The 20,364-nt window shown below is 50.0% G+C and overlaps 1 protein-coding gene across 1 annotated transcript in view; it reads left to right on the top strand.

Moving 5' to 3' along the window:
- The window catches only part of ADAMTS7 (ADAM metallopeptidase with thrombospondin type 1 motif 7), a gene marked incomplete at its 5' end in the record, with an annotated part of 41,854 nt that overhangs the window by 12,822 nt on the left and 8,668 nt on the right, over positions 1–20,364 (top strand). The window contains 9 exons of the mRNA XM_083371730.1: positions 1,429–1,574; positions 3,128–3,297; positions 3,875–4,008; positions 4,735–4,855; positions 5,373–5,617; positions 13,691–13,832; positions 17,447–17,573; positions 17,983–18,196; positions 18,681–20,327. Of these exons, the coding sequence (XP_083227856.1) occupies positions 1,429–1,574; positions 3,128–3,297; positions 3,875–4,008; positions 4,735–4,855; positions 5,373–5,617; positions 13,691–13,832; positions 17,447–17,573; positions 17,983–18,196; positions 18,681–20,327 (2,946 nt within the window). The remainder of the gene's footprint in view (positions 1–1,428; positions 1,575–3,127; positions 3,298–3,874; positions 4,009–4,734; positions 4,856–5,372; positions 5,618–13,690; positions 13,833–17,446; positions 17,574–17,982; positions 18,197–18,680; positions 20,328–20,364) is intronic.

Genomic DNA, 20,364 nt, shown 5'->3' on the forward strand with positions numbered 1-20,364 from the left:
CGAGCTGCATTGGTTACCAGTTGTCTTCCGGGTGAGGTTCAAGGTCTTAGTGATGGTTTTTAAGTCCTTACATGGCATGGGTCCGGAATACCTCGGGGACCACCTGCTGCCGGCGTCAATTCCCCTCCGCCCTGTGCGTTCCCACAGAGAGGGCCTCCTCAGGGTGCCTCCAGTCAGAGAATGCCGGCTGGTGGCCCCCAGGGGGAGGGCCTTCTCTGTGGGCGCCCCGGCTCTGTGGAATCAACTGCCGGTTGAGCTCCGGATGGCACCGGATCTCCGCTCCTTCCGGCGCGGGTTAAAGACCCACCTATTTGAACAAGCTGGCCTGGCCTGATGGGGAGTTAATTTAGGGTTTTAAATATTTGTATATTTTATTGTTTTATCTTGGGCATTAATTTAATTCTATTTTAACTTTTGTATTTTTGTATTTTTATTATATGCCCTGTTCACCGCCCTGAGTCCTTCGGGAGAAGGGCGGTATAAAAATTTAATAAAACTAAACTACGTAAACTAAACTGGTTGATGCCTCCCTTCTGGATGGCTGCCTAGCTAATGCTGGCAAGTGGTTCTGCTCCTGCCAGGTGGCTAGTTCCAGGAGGCGGCAGTGCTGGGCATTTTTGCTCTTCTCTGCAGCCCGATCTTTGTCTTGGACCCTGCACTGCCTCGTCTGGAGGCAGGGGCTGCTTTGCTGGCTTCAGCTCCGGCCAGGCGGGGCTGTCTGGATGGGGAGCCTAGCAGAATGGGTGCATTGGGTGCCTTGCAAAACGCCCTCCTTGGGGCTCCCAGGGAAGATGCTGGCCAGAGGCAAAGGCAGCATTTCAGTCCTGCACTGGAACGCCTCACTTTAGTGTCTCTTCTGGTTTCCAGCTTGTTTCTGAGCCCAGCTCGCTCTCCTCTAGGTCTTGGCCCAGTTTGACAAGGTCTCTGCATGTGCTCGGCTCAGACCTCATTAGCAACCCAAGACGACCATGAAAGCAAAGGGATGGTTCCCCCATAGCCATTTAAGGCCCTAAGCTGGTAGTCTTTTGTCATTGTCTTATTCATCTTGGAAGCACCAGGTGCTTCTGGTTGAAAGGATTAACTGGTGACGTCATTCTTGCCCCGGGGCACCCAGTTGGGGGCTCCTTTCATGTCCCCATTAATGAGCCCACAAAGAGGTACCAGTTTGCGTGCTTTCAGACTGCTGGGTCGGCAGGAATTGGGGCGAATGACGGGAGCTTACCCGACCACACAGCAGCACTGGGGTCTAGAATGCGGGCTTGCAGATTGTCAACCCAGCCTCCTAACCACACAAGCCACCAGACTCCTTTTAACTGGTAGTCCATGATGGAGGGAATGAGACTTCAGCTAGCCGTGGGCTGAAAAGGTGGCCCACCCCTTCAGGAAGCCCCCCAGACCTAGTCAGTGATGGGCCTCTGCTTCTTTCAGTGGTGCTTCAACGGAGAGTGTGTGAGTGTCGGGTACCGCCCAGAGTCTGTCCACGGAGGCTGGGCAGCCTGGAGCCCTTGGACGGCCTGCTCCCGGACTTGTGGGGCTGGAGTGCAGAACGCGGAGCGGCCATGCAACAATCCTGCGTGAGTGACTGGTCACCTGCCCAAGAAGCAGGTCACAAAGGGAGTCCAGCTGCCCTGACCGGTTTCCTTCTGCTTCGGTCCCTTGGCCTCTGATGGGCATACCTCTCTTTGCTTTGAGTGAGGACAAGGTCGTGAGCCCCAGATGTGTCCTCCAGCAGGTTGAACGTGTCCCGCAGTCCTGTGGCTCTGGGTTCTAAGAGCTCATGGGAGCAGAGGCTGGTTCTTCCTGGCATCCAAAGTATATATTTCCACATGGGGTGCTTTGCGCAAGGCTTTTATTAGGCACTTGTCCTTTTTCTCAAGCAACACTGTGTGATTAACATGTTTCCCCATTCCTGCTTCCATTTCAAAACAGCCAGTGCAGCTGTTTGGGGCAGCACTGGCAGAGATCTAGGGTCAAGATCTGGGAAGAGACAGTTCTGGTCAAACCAACCCGGAATCCTGTGTCCAGTTCTGGTTGCCACAGTATAAAAAGAATGCTGAGGAACTTGGAAGAATGTAGAAAGAGTGACAAAGAGGGTGGGGGGCTTGAAGGCTCACCCTGTACAAAAAGATTAAAGGAACTTGATCTATTCAGCCTGAAGAAGAGAAATGGTAAGGGCAGACAGGAGAGTGGTCTTCCAATACAGGAGGGGATGTCCCAGGGCAGGGGGACTGGAGAGTTCCAAGACAAGATTGGTCAGCCATTAGTTTGGGATGGGAAGAGGTTCCTGCCTTGGGCAGCGGGTGGACATGAGGACCCTTCCAACTGTACGATTCCTGTTGTCTTTCCTCCGGGCAAAACCCAGAATTGGCGAGTAGGAGTAGTAGAGAGTTTGCAGAGCGCTACAGAGCTTGCAGGCCATTCCTGGTCTCTCTTGCTACATCCCTTTCCCCTCCCCACATCCACCATCAAAGCAGTTTCCTCTCTTCGTCTCCTGTCTTCAAGGAGAGCGGCTCCTGTCACTGGCTGGGGAGAGGAAGGTCTGGGGAGACCGCTTCAGTTCCTGCCAGGAAGCCTGTTTGGCTCAGCCCCCCCCCCCCAGGAAGAATTTAGCCTTATTTGGGTTAGGTACTGCTGGCGCCCATGTCAGCCCCCTCACTGCCATGTCTCTGGGTGGGGGGAGAGGGGGAGGGAGGGAGATTTAAAATGGTTTCTCTTCTGACTCACGGATTACAAGAGCAGGTAAACATTTCCTACTAATATTGCAGGACAGAATGTTTTTGGAGCATCAGTTAAGCGAGGTCGGACACAGCCTATCCTGCCCGCTTTTCTCCCTCCTCTCGGTTTAAGTGCAGCCTTGTGAGGGCAGAGTGCAGAGGACCAAAATTGTCCTTCGTCTTGTGAATGTGAATCTATTGGCCCTAGAAAATCGCTACCAGGTGCCCCCCAAAGAGGGGGGGATGCCGGTGGGAGGCCAAAGATTGACTCCGCAGGGGACTCTCCCTTCAGTCTCCCGTCTGGCCTTCAGCCTTGTCAGGGAAGCGGCGCCAACTTGCTCAGTTAGGCAGGCGGGCGAGGGCTAGGGGTTCTTCTTCAAGCCGCTGACTTGGTTTTTCCTTCCAATCTTCAGCCCCAAGTATGGCGGGCGATACTGCCTGGGAGAACGGAAACGCTTCAGGGTCTGCAATGCCCAGCCGTGTCCGGCAGAGGAGCCCTCTTTTCGGCAGATCCAGTGCAGCCGTTTTGACCACAGGCCCTACAAAGGGAAGCTTTACAAGTGGAGCCCAGTCCCCAATGCCAGTAAGCCCCTCTCAAGCAGAGGATCGTGCGGCTGCCCGGCGGGAGGTGGTGTGTGAATTGGGGTAACAAGTGGAAGGGGGCATTTACCAAATGGTGCCCTACGGGACTTACCTGTTCCCCAGGTGGTTCTTAGGGCCGGCACAATCTGTCACAAAGCTGCCCTTTTCCAGAAGGTTAACTAACATTCTAGGATGTGCTCTCGTCCCGCAGAGTCCCGAGTGCTCTGCGACTTCCACAGCTGGATCAGTGCTCCCTAACTCGAGGTTTTCAAGAAAAGATTGGACAAGCATCTGCCCGGGATGGTATAAGACCCCCTTCCTTGGGCAGGGGGCTGGAATAGAAGACATCCTAGGTCCCTTCCAGCCCTGTGATTCCATAAGAAATAAGAAAGAATCTGGTGGGCACTAAAATCCATCTTTACCACCCAGAGTTGTGCTGTTGCCTGTGGGCGCCAGGCCGCCTGTGTCCTTGATTGCTTCCGAAGCCATTTCTCTGAGTCGCGGAGTCTTTTTCTCATCGGGGCTCCTGCTCTGCCGGAGCTCCTGGGCCATCAGGCTTTTTCCTCTGGTCTCTGCAGGCAACCCTTGCGAACTGCACTGCCGACCGGACAATGAGTACTTTGCTGAAAAGCTTCGCGATGCTGCCATTGATGGGACCCCGTGCTACGAAGGGAACGGCAGGCGAGACAGGTGCATTAACGGGATCTGTAAGGTAGGCATGTGGGGGGATTCTCTCTCCCCCAATATATCTAAAGTTCCATATATTGAGGGTGGATGGTGACATGGCTTGCATGGTGGACTCCAAGGAGAGGAGGAGGAGGTGGTTCTGTGAGCACAGCATGCTTACTCTTGTTTAACTCAAGAAGGGCTGCCTCAGTTACTCCAGCTGCCCCTGTTTCGTGATATACTGAGTCATCTGGGCTTGGTTTCCATGATGCAGTAGCCCAGAGATGCAAACAAGGCAGCCTGGGGTTGCTGGATGCGACCCAAGAACAAACCAAGCATGCCAGCTCTGCCCCTTCGTTGGGTGGCTCTACCCAAGCAGACTGGGGTGCCAAAATGAAATCCTCTGAGGCCCCATTTTGATGCTCTTCATGCAGGACTGATTAAGGGCACAGAGGGCTTTTGTATTTTGTCTGTGCAGGTAACAAAAGGCCCTGTTCATCATTGGCAGGGTGAGAGTGGATGTTCACAGCTTTGGTCCTTGGAGAGGACCTTTGGCTTTGCAGGGGCTTCTATGAGTTGGTTCACTATTGCATGGGGAGCACAGCCGCAGCTCTCAATCGTGTGAACTGGGGTGGCGGATGCTCCTTCCCAATCCGAGAAGAGCTCCTGCCAAGGGAGCACATGTCTCTTGGGGGGCACCCAGGATGGCAAGCCAGGGCTCTCCCAGAGGGGGCTCAGGAGGGTGCCCATTGCCCCCCCCCATCTCTTTCAGAACATTGGTTGCGACTATGAAATTGACTCCTACGCTCTGGAGGACCGGTGTGGTGTGTGCCATGGGGATGGATCAACCTGTCAGACAGTTAAGAAGACCTTTGAGGAGAGCGAGGGGCTGGGTGAGTGCACCTTCATTTCGGGAAGGCCGGTGGGGGCAGGAGAAGGTTTCAGAGTTTTGTGAATTCTTATCATTCTTTGCTCCTCTGTAAAACTGAGAAGTTCTAGATTGCTTAATAGTTGAGCTGTGCTGTGTCAGAAAGGATTTAGGACAAATGAGGATGTAAGGGAGAGAAGTTTGAAATGCTGTGATCCCAAAGGATTTGGGCAGGAAGTGGATCTCATAGAAGTGGCTGGGCTGTTGCTTCCCATGAAATATGTGCTTACATGCCTTCCTTTGGGGACTACTGGAGGATTTCCTGACCTCTTGCAAGTTCTGGTGAAAGCACAACTGCATCTTTTCCCAGTGGTGGTTTGGCCTCCTTGAGAGCGATTTCCCTTAGGATAGACAGAAGCTCTTGGGAGATGTTCAGGACGGCTCCCTGTGTGGCCGTCAGAAAGAGCGGGCTCATTCCACTTGGTGGGAACCAGGACCTTCCCTTGTTGGCTGCTGGGGACAAGCATTCAGCATCCCAACAGGTTACGTTGATGTTGGCCTGATCCCGGCTGGAGCACGTGAGATCCAGATTGTGGAGGTGGCCGAAGCAGAGAACTTCCTGGCTTTGAGAAGCGAGGACCCCAAGAAATACTTCCTGAACGGTGGCTGGACCATCCAGTGGAACGGTGACTACAAGGTGGCTGGGACCACCTTCACCTACAGGAGAATGGGAAATTGGGAAAACCTGACTTCTCCAGGGCCCACGGAAGAACCAGTTTGGATTCAGGTAGGCGAAGGAGGATTGGGGGCTGGGCTCTGGAGGACGGGAAGCCGGTGCTGGAGGGTGGCAAACTCGGTGCTGAGGTTCACTGCTTGGGCAAGGCTGCTTGTCCCGTCGATGGCTGCCATGTAGTTGGAGCCACCAGTTCATTTTGCCTAGAGCACTCTTGGACAACCGCAGTAGTGGCAGTCTTGCTTCCCAGCCTTGCTTGGAAAGCTTGAAGTCAGCCTGGGGTTTTCCCGGGGCAGAGGTGGGCTTTGGGACCAACGACATTGCATTCATTCTCAGGTTTTATATCTGTGCCTTTTTTTAGTCAAGATAACGGAGTCTGGTGGGATTCGGGGGGGGGGGTCCTCTGCCGTTTGGATGCAGACCTCTGCTTTTCACCAAGTAGTGAGGGTCTTGAGACATTAACAGGGAGCTGGATAGGGGCTGCATTTAGGGGAAAGAATGAAGCCCAGATAAAGAGAACATGAATGATGCAGGGTGTTGCAGACAGTCACAAATGCCTCGGGAGCAGAGGCTCCCTTTGCGGGTCTGAGGTGTGAGGGTGCTGAACAGAGGGGCTGTGCTGTTCAGTGGTCACCAGTGCCTGAGGGGCAGTTGAAACCAGGCCCGGTTTCTTTGGCTGGGCAGTCTGAGGCTTTTCCTCGGCAGAACCTTTTCCCTGCTCGGACTGTCTTGTTTCCGTGGGTCTGTGAGAGGCAGGACTGCCGCCATCTCATCCCCGGGGTCCTCCTTGGGCAGAGAGGCTGGTTTTTTTCCTGGTCTGCAGCTCAGATCAGACAGGACGTCTTCCAGTTTGCGATGTACGGCACAGCCCCGTGAGGCTTGCAGGCCTTCTCAGCCCCCGTTCCTGAGCTTGGGCTCCTTGCTAAGGTCCGCAGGCTGCGGGGCGAAACTGAACTGGCTCTTCACGCTGAGAGAGGAGAAACCGTTCAAGGCAGTTTCTTCTGGCTTGCCTCCTCGTGCCGTGTTGAGGGTCTGAGTGGCTTCATCCCAGTCTGAGCCAGGCCATCCAGTTCAGCCGTGGGAAGGTGAGGACCCTTCCCAGGCTCCGGCCAGCCACAACTCTGCCTGCAACCGGACCTCAGCTCCGGGGAAAGGGCTCGGCTGCAAAACCCCTCAGTAGTTCATCATAACAATTCACTACATACAATCGAAAATTGAAAACCTCTGTACTAAAAGAATAAAAGCAAAAGATAAAAATAACCAGAGGCAAAAGAAATACCAATTAATAGTAAGGATACATGTAACAATTCTGTTAATATTTGTATTGTTCATGTTCTGGAAATAAGTGAAAACTGGGTTTAAAAGTAGATTTTGTTTTTGTTTTCTGCTGTTATGTCTTTGTGATGTATGTCAATTTGATAAGGAGCTAATATTCCTAACAATGGTAGGAAAGATGGTGGTTCCCCTTGCATAGGCATTCAAATCAGGCGGGAAAGCGCCTACTTCCCAGTGACTCTGAGACCCTGACGGTAATAAGCCCGGCCAGCACATTAATCAAATAAGCTACTTTTAAAATCAATCTTCTCAGTTGGAGAGAAGGGAGGCCTGGATTTAAGGAATTGGGAGACTCTTAATCTCACTGGGAGGAGTTTGCTTGAACATTGCCTTCCAGCCAAGGAGCAATGTTCCTCTTCTGGCCACTGTTCCTCTGCTGAATAGCCGCTTGTGAGATCCAGAACAAAGGAAGTGATTTAGGAGATCCTCGGTGCTGCTCAGCTCTCTTCCACCCACGTAGCTATTCCTGCTGTTGCCCAAGACTCTGAAATACTTCGGAGAGGAACCCTGAGGTGGAGCTCAAATCACTCAGAGACTCTCGGTCTGGGCTTCTAACTCTGCTAAAACGTGTCCTTCCCAGCCTCCCCACTTTCTTGGTGTGGTTGAGAAGAGCCTTGGAACAAATGAGGCTTCCTTCCACCTCCTCTCCTCACCCTCACCCTCAGGAAGAGAGTCAGATCTTCCATTCTGATTCTTCTTTTCTTTCTATATTTATCTTGTGAAAAATGCCTCAGAGGTCAAAGGTTCACATCCCGCTCAGGAAATTTGAAGGTGCATGAATTCATACAATTAGATCGTGTCCAGTTCTTTGGGGGAAGTCTATTGTACATTTTGTAGGGAGCTATGGAGATGGCCTCGAGGGAAATAATAAGACATCATTATACAAACTACAGGGATCATTTCTTGAGGCCTGGAAAGGAGTCTGTGTTAGGAAGAGGCTCAAGGTAATTCCTTCCTGATTCAACGGGATAGATAAGGAAGGGAGGAAAAAACAATCCAACTGTTCTGTACCAGCCTGCTACCGGCCCTGCAGCAAAAGCAGGGACAACCCCTTTACAAACGGCAAGAGGCTGGAATAAAGCCTGCCAAATTTATTAACATAAAACAGAGCAAGACAAGACACCAACCATGAAACAGGAGCTATGAAACAGGAACTATCCAAGCGGTTGCCTTCAGCAAACCAGCCCTCCCACACATTCCCCTTAAATACAGTTCAGGGCGTGGCCTCTCTCTGCCTCCTTCCGAGGTGCCCCATTGCCTTCCTCTGTTTACTCCTGATTGACTGCCTCCTGCGTCGGGCGTCCTTGAACAGGGCCAGCTGTGGGTCATCTTCATCCACGCTGTCAGGCTCACACAGCTGGGTCTCTGTCGTGACCAGGTGGGAGGGGCCTGGCTGAGGGCTCTGCGGAGCCCCAAGGCCATCATCAGCAAGCTCTTCAGCACCCCCCTCCTCCTCCTCTGAGTCGTCCGACCCAACTGCCGAACCCACAGGCTGACCCTGAATCACAACACCAACTTGCAAGATTCTGTTACTAGAATCTGTCTGGATAAAGTTGGTTGTCTTCTGCAGTCTGCTCAGTGGTATGGACAAATTTGAAGACTTGTTGTTGTTGTTAGTTGCGAAGTCGTGTCCGACCCATCGCGACCCTATGGACAATGTTCCTCCAGGCCTTCCTGTCCTCTACCATCTTCTGGAGTCCATTTAAGCTCACGCCTACTGCTTCAGTGACTACATCCAGCCACCTCATTCTCTGTCGTCCCCTTCTTCTATTGCCCTCAATCTTTCCCAGCATTAGGCTCTTCTCCAGTGACTCCTTCCTTCTCATTAGGTGGCCAAAGTATTTGAGTTTTAGCTTCAGGATCTGTCCTTCTAAAGAGCAGTCAGAGTTGATCTCCTCTAGGACTGACCGGTTTGATCGCCTTGCAGTCCAAGGGACTCACAGGAGTCTTCTCCAGCACCACAGTTCAAAGGCTTCAATTCTTTGGCGCTCAGCCTTTCTTATGGTCCAGCTTTCACTGCCATACATTGCAACTGGGAAGACCATAGCCTTGACTATACGCACTTTTGTTGACAGGGTGATGTCTCTGCTTTTTAGTGTGCTGTCTAGATTTGCCATGGCTTTCCTCCCAAGGAGCAAGCGTCTTTTAATTTCTTGGCTGCAGTCCCCATCTGCAGTGATCTTGGAGCCCAGGAAAATAAAATCTGTCACTACCTCCATTTCTTCCCCATCTATTTGCCAGGAATTGAGAGGGCCAGATGCCATGATCTTGGTTTTCTTAATGTTTAGTTTCAACCCACGTTTTGCACTCTCCTTCTTCACTCGCAACAAGAGGCTCTTTAGTTCTTCTTCACTTTCTGCCATTAGAGTGGTATCATCTGCATATCTTAGGTTGTTGATGTTTCTTCCGGCAATCTTAATTCCAACTTTTGATTCATCTAGCCCTGCCTTTCTCATGATGTGCTCTGCATATAAGTTAAATAGGCAAGGTGACAGTATACAGCCTTGCTGGACTCCTTTCCCAATTTTGAACCAATCAGTGGTTCCGTGTCCAGTTCTCACTGTTGCTTCTTGGCCCGCATATAGATTTCTCAAGAGACAAATAAGATGGTCTGGTACGCCCATCTCTTTAAGGACTTGCCACAGTTTGTTATGATCCACACAATCAAAGGCTTTAGCATAGTCAATGAAGCAGAAGTAGATATTTTTCTGGAACTCTCTAGGTTTCTCCATAATCCAGCATATGTTAGCAATTTGATCTCTAGTTCCTCTGCCTCTTCGAAATCCTGCCTGTACTTCTGGTAGTTCTCGATCCACATACTGCTGGAGTCTAGCTTGTAGAATTTTAAGCATAACTTTACTAGCATGAGAAATGAGTGCAATGTTGTGATAGTTTGAACATTCTTTGGCACTGCCTTTCTTTGGAATTGGAATGTAAACTGATCTTTTCCAATCCTGTGGCCACTGTTGAGTTTTCCAAATTTGCTGGCAAATTGAGTGTAGCACTTTTACTGCATTGTCTTTTAAGATTTTGAATAGCTCAGCTGGATTACTGTCACCTCCACTAGCTTTGTTGTTGCTCAGCTTTTCTAAGGCCCACTTCACTTCACATTCTAGCATGTCTGGCTCGAGGTCAGTGACCACCTCATTGTGATTATCAGGGACGCTAAGCTCATTCTTGTATAGTTCTTCTGTGTAATTTTGCCACCTCTTCTTAATCTCTTCTGCCTCTGTTAGGTCCCTGCCATTTTGGTCCTTTATAATGCCCATTTTTGCATGAAACGTTCCTTTCATCTCTCCAATTTTCTTGAAAAGATCTCTGGTCCTCCCTATTCTATTGTTTTCTTCTATTTCTTTGCGTTCATTTAAGAAGGCATTCTTATATCTCTTCCAGCTATTCTTTGGAATTCTGCATTTAATTGGGCATATCTTTTCTTTTTCTCCCTTGCCTTTCGCTTCCCTCCTTTCCTTAGCTATTTGCAAAGCTTCCTCAGACAGCCATTTTGCTTTCTTGCATTTCTTTTTCTTTGGGATGGTTTTGGTTGCTACCTATTGTACAATGTTGCGAACCTCTGTCCATAGTTCTTCAGGCACTCTGTCTATCAGATCTAATTCCTTAAATCTATTTGTCACCTCTACTGTATATTTAACAGGGATATGATTTAATTCATACCTGACTGGCCTAGTGCTTTTCCCTACTTTCTTCAGTTTAAGCCTAAACTTTGCAACGAGAAGCTCATGGTCTGAGCCACAGTCAGCTCCTGGTCTTGTTTTTACTGACTGTATAGAGCTTCTCCATCTTTGGCTGCAGAGCATATAGTCAATCTGATTTCTGTGTTGACCGTCTGGTGATGTAAAGCCGTCTCTTGGGTTGTTGGAAAAGAGTGTTTGCTATGACCATTGTATTCTCCTGACAAAATTCTATCAGCCTGTGCCCTGCTTCATTTTGTACTCCAAGGCCAAACTTGCCTGTTATTCCAGTTATCATTTGGCTTCCTACTTTAGCATTCCAATCCCCCATGATGATAAGGACATCATTTTTGGGTGTTAGTTCTATAAGGTGCTGTAGGGCTTCATAGAACTGGTTAATTTCATCCTCTTCAGCACCGGTGGTTGGGGCATAGACTTGGACTACTGTGATATTGAATGGTTTGCCTTGGATTCGAACTGAGATCATTCTGTCATTTTGAGGATTGTATCCCAGTATTGCTTTTCCTACTCTTTTATTGACTATGAAGGCTACTCCATTTCTTCTGAGGGATTCTTGCCCGCAGTAGTATACCTGATGGTCATCTGAATTAAATTCACCCATTCCTGTCCATTTTAGTTCGCTGATTCCTAAGATGTCGATGTTCAGTCTTGTCATCTCTTGTTTGACCACGTCCAGCTTTCCTTGATTCATGGATCTTACATTCCAGGTTCCTATGGAGAAAAAAATCTTTACAGCATCGGACTTTCCTTTCACCACCAGACACATCCACAGCTGAGCGTCCTTTCGGCTTTGGCCCAGTCGCTTCATTCTTTCTGGCGCTACTAGTACTAGCTCTCTGCTCTTCCCCAGTAGCATATTGGACGCCTTCCGACCTGAGGGGCTCATCATCCAGCGTCATATCGTTTTGCCTTTTGGTACTGTCCATAGGGTTTTCATGGCAAAGATACTGGAGTGGGTTGCCATTTCCTTCTCCAGTGGATCACGTTTTGTCAGAACTCTCTGCTATGACCTTTCCATCTTGGGTGGCCCTGCACGGCATAGCTCATAGCTTCATTGAATTACGCAAGCCCCTTCGCCACGACAAGGCAGTAATCCATGAAGGATTTGAAGAGTAGACCCAACTATTTCTTTGGAGTTGGAAAGGAATGGCTTCCCACGAATGGCAGCCTTCCTCCTTCTAGCCCTCCTATTTTTTCTCTCTGTAAAGTTAAGTCTCTGTCAGGCTTCACTAACTCTCCATACCTGTTTTGTGAGCTGGGCTGGGTAGGAGTGTGGCTCAGCTGCTACACCTCCTGAGAGAAATCAGTCAGAATAGAGCTGGAAGGGACCTTGGAGGTCTTCTAGTCCAGCCCCCTGCTCAAGCAAGAGACTCTCTACCATTTCAGACAAATGGTTGGCCAATCTCTTCTTAAAAATCTCCAGTGATGAAGCACCCACAACTTCTGAAGGCAAAAGTTGTCCCACTGTTTAATTGTTCTTGCTCTTAGAAAGTTTCTCCTTAATTCTAGGCTGCTTCTCCCCTTGATTAGTTTTCATCCGTTGTTTCTTGTTTTGCCTTCTGGTGCTTTGGAAAATAAGTTGACCCCCTCTTCTCTGTGGCATCCCCTCAAATACTGGAATATTGCTATAACGTCACCCCTAGTCCTTCTTTTCTCTTGACTGGCCATCTGTGGGCAAGAACCATCAGATCAGCCACAGCTGAAGCTTTCCTTAGGCCCGGGAAAGAAGACGAGGTTCAGGCAGGCTCCTCCTTGATTCATGGGGTCTAAGCACCGTCAGCCCTGCCAGATTCTGTCTTTAGAGATATTTTTTTTCTTCCATGCAGAGGCTGACTGGATAAGTCCCTGCAGTTTTCTTGACAAGGTTTTTCAGACGTGGTTTGCTGTTGCCGCCTTCTTAGGGCTGAGAGAGAGTGACAGGATCAGGGCCATCCAGCTGGCTGTGCCCAAGGCAGAGGTAGAACTCTTGGGCTCCTGTGTCTCGCCTGATGCCTTCACCATTACACCACATTAGCTCCCCATGTTTTGTGTGTGTTTATGTATGTAATAAAGCCATAAAACATGTATCTATATATTATATATTAATTATCTATATATTTAGTTCTACAGGTAGTCCTTGACTTAACATCATTTGCTTACTGATCAAAGTTGGCCCTGAAAAAAGTCACTTCTGACTTACGACCATTTTTCACACTTAGAACCATTGCAGCATCCCCGTGGTCCTGTGATCAAAATTGGGGTGCTTGGTAACTAGTTCATATTTCTGACGGTGCTTTCCTGCTGGCCAGCAAAGTCAATGGGAAAGCCAGCAGGGAAGATCACAAATCATCCATATACGCCGGGGTCTAGGCGGGTCTCCTGCCTTACCTCATACTCCATCGCGTGTGCCTGCCCATAGCGCGTCCCCTGGGCCCACACCTTGCACTGTACATTGCCTGCTTGTGCTCGTACTCCTGGTTTCCCCAGGCCACAGCACCCCTCCCTCACCTGGCTGAATGTGTGCAGGGTTGCAACAGGCATCTGTGTACCTGCCCACGCTCCGTGGCACTCGCCTCCAACCTGCCCTTGTGCCGTGCTGCAGCGTCCCTTCCCTGTCGCGCTTGTGCTGGTTGGGTGTGCCAGGCCCCACTCTGTAGCATTCACCCCTTTGCCAGCCTGCTCATAAGCTGCCCAGAATAACCTTTTGCCTGGGACCTGTAACTTCCTGCCGGCTTCCCTGTTGACTCTCCGTTTTTGGAAGCCAAAAGAAAGTCCCAAATCCTGGTCAGGTGAGGCCCTTGCTTAACCACCTGTGATCCTTGCTTAACGACGGCAGTAGGGATGGCAGGATTGCCATTGCCAAGCAGTGCAGTCGTGTGACTTTGTGCTTTATAACAGCATCAGATAGCAATGGAAATTCCCGTCTCAATTACTGTCGTTAAGCCAGGACTGTCTGTGTCGTGATTTGCCCCGAGCAGACAGTGACGGAATCCCAGGCTCCCCGTTTGATCACAGGAGATGCTTCTGTGGGGTGCTTCACTGTCCTGTTTCCCCAATATTGTGGTTTGCCTCCCGGCTCGAGTGTGTTTCTACTTGCCCTCAGCTCCTGTTTCAAGAGAAGAACCCGGGTGTCCGCTATCAGTACACCATCCAGCAGGAGTCCAAGAATCAGAGTTTGGTTGCTCCAGCCGAGTTCTTCTGGCACTATGGACCCTGGACCAAATGCACAGCTACCTGTGGGACAGGTGAGGACTTGCCTGCTGGGCTGCTTTCTTGGCGGCCTGAGCAGTAGCAGCAACTGTGCAGCTGCAGTCAAATTGGACCGGTTCTTGCATTGGGGCAGTCCAGAAACCAGGGGAGCATCCAGCACTCCAGGTGTTGTTCTAATCAGGATAGGAATGTGTGCTTCTCACGTTACAGGGTCTGCTTTTGAGGCCCCAGACTGGTCGGATCTTATGAGACAGTGCAGGAAGCTTTAAGTCTAGAAAAATACGGTTGCTCTGAAGAAGTGCTGCATGGCAGAGAGGCTCAACGTCCTGCCCAGGACAGGCAGCATCTGCTTGGGTCCCTTTAGCGCTTGCCTGCCCAGATGGCTTCTGCTGCTGGCTGGTGGGGTGCCGCTCGATCTGATGGGGGCCCTTCTTCTCATTTCTTCAGCTGACGGGGGGAGGAAGGGTGGCAATGAAGGCAGCTGCGGCTATCAGGATGGAATAGGAAGTATTTGGCCACATGAGAGTGATTGCCCACCAGGTCCATCAGTTCATGGGACCAGCCGTTCCTCGACGTTATTACGAAGTAAAATTCTTACTCTTCGTTGGAGCAGGAGAGAAATGCACATGCTCATTCTTGGCACCCCTTGGCTGTTGCCTCTGGATTTTTCTGTACACACTCATAGGAAATTTGAGCCTCATAGTAATTTAAGAGTTAGTTCAATTGGTTTGGGTCCAGAAATGGGGGCTTGGTGTAGAGCTCACGTTGCTTCTTCGTTCCTTGGAGTTTGCCAATCCATTGCCTTATTTCAGTGTTTTGTAGGAGGCTGTGACAGTAAGAGGCAATCTGCTTGTGTTGGCAAACAGCTCTGGCTTTCTGCTTCAGACACTCCCTTCTGCAAGGTCATTGGAGATGCAGCTGTGTCCTCCTGAGAGTCAGAAGGTGGACTGGAGAAGCAAGTCATGGAATTAGCTGACCTCAAATGGAGGGTCAGGAGGCCTTGCTGCTTTTCATGTGCAGATGCTTCCTTGAGAAAAGGCTGCATGCTCCGAGTGTGGCCTGGCCAGTGACTGATAAAGAAAGAGATCCTGGACTGGTTAGCAGTAGAGTTCAACCGAGGTGTTGACAGGGTGTGTATCTGGTGTGAGAAAGACAACAACATTCCAGGGCTAATAAGAAATGGTGCTGAAAACGAGTGTCATAATGCCCTGATACAAACTGATGGTGCAGCTGCATCTGAATATTGAGTCCAGTTTTGGTCACACAACTCAAAAAGGATATAGTGGAGCTAAAGAAGGTTCAGAGAAGGGCAACCAAGATGATCTAGGAGCTGGAAAGGTTTAAGAAAAGCTGTTTAGTCTAGAAAGGAGGTGACTGAAAGGGGAAATGATTAAGGTGTATATAATTATGCATGGTGTAAATAGAGAAGCTGTTTTCCCACTTCCAAATTACTGGAACCAATGAAACTGAACCCTGAAAGAATCAGGACAAGCGTGTTTTTTTCTTTTTTTTGCACAACGTTTAAATTCAGCATTGGAATTCACTACCGCCAGATGTGGTGCTGCCTAGCTGGCCAGCAGGCTTTACAAAAGGGTTGGATCCAATTCCTGCAAGTCCTGGGGGGAATTATTAGCCTCCAGGGGGGAGTGACTGCTGCTGACAGCCATCCAGTCACAAGCTGAGTGGACGCAGTCTAGCCATAGGCAGAGCGAAGACCCTGTGTCCCCTCCCCCCTCCCCATTGAGGGGCAGCTTTTGGCACCTGGGATACAGTTAGCAGAGGCTGCAGTGATTCAGCTGAAGACGTGGCCACCAAAGCCAGCAGTGGTGCTACAAGGCCTGAGAGAAATGACTCAAAGTATTTGGAGCTTCTCAGGACTAGGAATAGTTGTTTACACCTTCTAGAAAGGAAATGGATGCATATTTTTTCGATCCAGGACAAAGACGGGCAAATAACCGCTTCTTCATTAGCTGAGCTGAGCTGAAAGGGGATGTTTGCCAGCCGAGCAGATTTTTTTAGTTTCCTGCCAGCAATAAGAGCTGCTAAAAATACATCAGAATTTGGCTGGTTGCCTCCCTACTGGAGATTTCTCCAACATTGTGACCCCCCAAGGACGTTTCCTGTCCACTGGGCCAACGTGCGTTCTCCCTTTCTAGGGATGTGTGTGTGTGTTTGGGCTGCCTTGTGAAGCATTTGTGGAAGGAGAGGCCTTTGTCAGATGCATCTATCGAGAAGCAGAGCCGGTGCCCCACGGCAAATCTTCCTAGTCAGTGAAGCAGCAGCAGCCCCGCAAGCTGTGCTCAGCAGCAACCAGGGCTTGGCCCAGGTCTGGGTTGGGAAGGGGCTTCTTTGGCATAGCCCTGTTCATTGGAGACCAGCAAAGTGATGATGGCAGCTGATTCCTCTGGAGAGATCCTGACTGCGCGTCAAGATTCACTACTGGCTTTGGGCCCTGAACTGGCATTTTTTTCACAGATCTGTTGCTTGTGTGCTTTGTGGAAGACTTAAGTCCAACTCGGATGTAATGGGTTTATTTTGTAGTAAATCTGTTTACAAGCTGGACTAAAAGACCTAGTTTGGTTAGTGGTGACGATGCTGGACTATGGTGGTCCAAAAATATGTTGCTTCCCCTGTCCTTCTCTCATCTCAAAAACTGATGATCATAATTTCTAACTCCTAATGAGAGTCATTTATAATTATGCGGACCAGCAGAGGGATTAAAAGAGAACCTTGTGTTGCTCCAATTAATATTCCCTCCGTCTGACCTGGAGTCCCTGGCCCACTCTCCCGGGAGAGTTTTTCAACCAGCTCTCCGTCCATGCCTGCTTACTCCAGATCGTCTCTGGCCACCTGCTCTCTTGAAACCCCAGAAGACACGTTAGCTCGGCTGGGACCAAAGCTCAAGGCACGACGTGCCTTCTGCTTATCCCTGGCGCCGATTCCCTGATTTCATGATGATTTTCTTCCAATTCAAGGAGAAGTGCGGGGACATTGCCTGGGGGTTGAAAATAGTGTGTGAGGTAGGCAACAATGAGAAAGAGTCTATTACCTGTAACTGGGTTATTTAATAAATTTAATTTATTAAGTTTTAAGTTATATGGTTTATTAAATGCATATTGTTTAATGATCCAGGCTACGTCTGTACATGTCTAGTTCACGTTCGTCTGAACAGTCGCTTGACTCCAACCTGCTGGGACCGCTCCCTCCTTGCTTCGAGGCTCTTGGCCATTCGCAGTGGGTATGGGAAGCAAACCCTTGAGTGGACCTTAGTCCCTGCCTTCTGTTTAGGGAGCAGCTGAAGTAACAAAGTGTGGGCAAGGGTGAGACAGAATTTAAGACCCACAAAGGAATGGAGTGTAACCCAGCATACATGCAAAAGCACTTATGTCTGGACACTTGCAGAGGGATCCCAAGTTGCGACTGAACTCGGTTCGGGTTCAACTTGAAATGAGAATTAAGTTGCAAGTTTATAAGTCAAATTCCTCTCTGATTTTTGCTCACAGGTGAGGTCCTCACCTGTGGTCCACAGCCCAACACAAAAGGATTTTGTTCCATCCCCAGATAAGCCATGCCCAGCATGTATCCTTGCCCCTTGGCATGTGCGCAGATGAAGTCCCTCCCTCTAAGCACTCTCTCCTCCTACCCTCAGGGGTCCAGAGACAGATGGTGCGTTGCCTTGAGAAAGCCGCTGGGTTTGTGGAGGAGCGGTACTGCGATGCTCTTAGCCGGCCTGATGACAAGCGAAGGAATTGCAACAAGGAACCATGTCCAGCCAGGTCAGCTCTTGGGCTTGCCCAAAGCTATTCAAACTAGGATGCTCCACCATTGAAAGGAAAACTTCTGCCCCAAAACAAATGTCTGGCAGAAGAATGCTACTCTGCCAGTTCTGCAGAGCTGGGGGCTCAGCCGTAACCTGAGGCTGGGCCTCTATGGCAGCACTTCACTCGGCTCTGTGCCTGCAGAGCCCATCTTCATGAATAAGCCAGCCACAGACTCCCCCCAAAGGGGTCTCAGACAGCAAAAGACCACGTTATCCCCTGGACGTCTGAGGATAGGTTCAGGGACTTGCATATGCTCAGTCCTTGCATAGCAGTCCCTGCATAGTCCCTGCATAGCAAAAGGTCCTGTATGGGTCCAGAATGGATGTTGTGGTGACCTCATCATTCATTCTGTGGGTTTCCACAGGTGGTGGGCAGGTGAGTGGCAGGCATGTTCGGCTACCTGTGGTGACTCTGGACTGATGAAGAGGACTGTCCTCTGTATTCAGAGCGTGGCCCTGGATGAGCAGCAAGCTCTACCACCCGACAAGTGCCAGCATCTCACCAAACCAGAGACCACAGCCGCTTGCAACCGCGAAGTCCTCTGCTTGGCACTGTGGGTCATGGGCAACTGGTCAAAGGTGAGAGAATCACATTGCAAAGCTATAGGACCCTTGGGATGTCAGGAAGAAGGACAGAGGCCTGGTGGGAATTGGTGGTTTTCTCGTAGCCCTTTGGGCCTCTTTTATGTCTTTTTGCTCTTGAGCCTCCCCTTCCAAGACAGGACGTGATGTCCACTTTGGCAAAATGTTGATCATCGCTGGTTTTGAACTGTGAGACCAGCTAAACCTCTGCAAATGTCCCTGTTTTCCCTCAGCAAAGCAGCCTCTTTCTTCTTCTAGTCTTAATTCTCTATCCTTAGCTAGACATTTCTTTAAGTTGTTCCTTGACCCACAATCAAATTTTATCTTCTGTAGACCATGGTTAATTCTGAAGCCCCAAGTTCTGAAAGTGGAGGGTGGAGGCTAGCTTGTGTTCCCCCCCCCCCCAGTCTTTCCTGCTTCTGGCAAGGGCCTTCGCCTAGCAGCTGCTCATTTTTGGAATTCCTCTGGTTTGCCTTTCTAGTGCTCAGTGACCTGTGGGAGAGGAACCCGAAGGCGCCCCGTCATCTGCCCCACGGACACCAGAGCCAAGTGTGATCCAGCAGAAAGACCAGCCGCTGAGCTCGACTGCTGGGCCCCACCCTGCTGGAGTAGGATGGAGGGCGGTGCTCCCGACTGGTCTGGAAGTGGCTCTTCAAGCCAGGAACTGTTTAACGAAATCGACTTCATCCCCAATTATCCTGCCCCCAAATTTAGTCCTTCAGCTCCCAAATCTGAAAATGTTATTGCAGAGGAAGTTCTCCCCCCCAACAACCATAAGAAGGGAAATGTGTTTGTGGATGACTTTTATTACGATTATAATTTTATCAATTTTCATGAGGATTTGGCTTATGAGCTGGTTGAGGAAAAGAACAGTAGAAAGGAAGACTTGAAGCCCAACTTTGGGGCCAAGAATTTTCACAAGATGGAGGCGGATCCCCAAGAAACGCTTCCTGATCTTTCCCCCACCACAGACCTGAAAGTCAGGTTGGCTAATCAAGGCTCCACCTCTCCCACTGTTGAGCCAGAATATGAGAAGGAGCACGATAACGTTCAGGGCAGCAGCACAACTGGCACTTTACAGGATCCCTTTGTTACCCCAGTTGTCGCCAGCTCTTCTGCTTCAGTTCATCGGGAAAACTTCCAGCCATCTCTTTCGGACGATCACCCCTCCATTTCAACAGTGAAGTCCCCTCCTTTGGAGAGCAGCAACCAGGTTTTGGGTGGTGCTACTCAAGAACCTCCTTTTGCAAATACCTTTTTGAAAGACAGCACTGCAAGGCCTGGTTCCTCCACCAGCTCTCCTTACTTGGATGTAGTTACTCCAACAATGTCTTCTACCAAGGACAACTATTGGAGAAGTGAATTTGGTACTCTTAGCAGCACAGAAAATCCTGGTGGAAGGATGCAGGACACTAAGCTTCCCGACCTCAGTGATAGCAGCGATAATAATTTGGTGGAAGAAACCAGCAGAAAGCAGAGCAATAGAGACGGAGCCTTTGTCCATGGTGAAGGTAATACAGCTACTGCTTATAGAGTGAAAGAAAATCTGGTAAATTCATTTGCAACGACCACGGCAAGAATAACTGGGGCACCCGGCCAACTGGCCCATCAACTCTCTCCCTCTGCTGAAGCCTCCTTGGCTACTTCTGTTCTGGATGCAGAGATGAGCAGCCCCTCAGGACGGGACCTTCTCCAGAGGGCCCCCGAGCTTCCGTCAGGGACGTCTTCCTCCACGTCTGCATACCAGTTGTCGGGGTTCAGCAGAACGTTTCGCCACCCAGACACTCTGACACCCCAGACACCAACGGAATCAAACTCTTTGAATTGGGGCTCACCTTTTCCTAACTTTCCCCCCTCCCCATTGCTTCCCTCAAACCAGCAGCAATCTAATAAGATTAAGACAGATTTGGACCCTAAGCTTATGCCTTCCACTGAGGACCGGGAATTCTCCAGAGGCAGAAGTGAAAGTCCACCTCCCCACGTGCTGCTTGCCAGTGGTAAAGGAGGCGCTGGCGGGCCTGGGCCGAGGTTTCAGGAACCAGGAGATAAGGTGGCGCCTTCTGTTGCGCCTGCCGCTGCTGTAATCGCTGCTCTCAATGCTAGCTGGGAAGCTGGAAACTGGAGTGGGGTAAGTTCTCAGAAAAGCCAAGATTATGATCACTGTG

The sequence above is a fragment of the Vipera ursinii genome, assembly GCF_947247035.1.
Source record: "Vipera ursinii genome assembly, chromosome: 11".
In the NCBI taxonomy this organism is placed as follows: Eukaryota; Metazoa; Chordata; class Lepidosauria; order Squamata; family Viperidae; genus Vipera; species Vipera ursinii.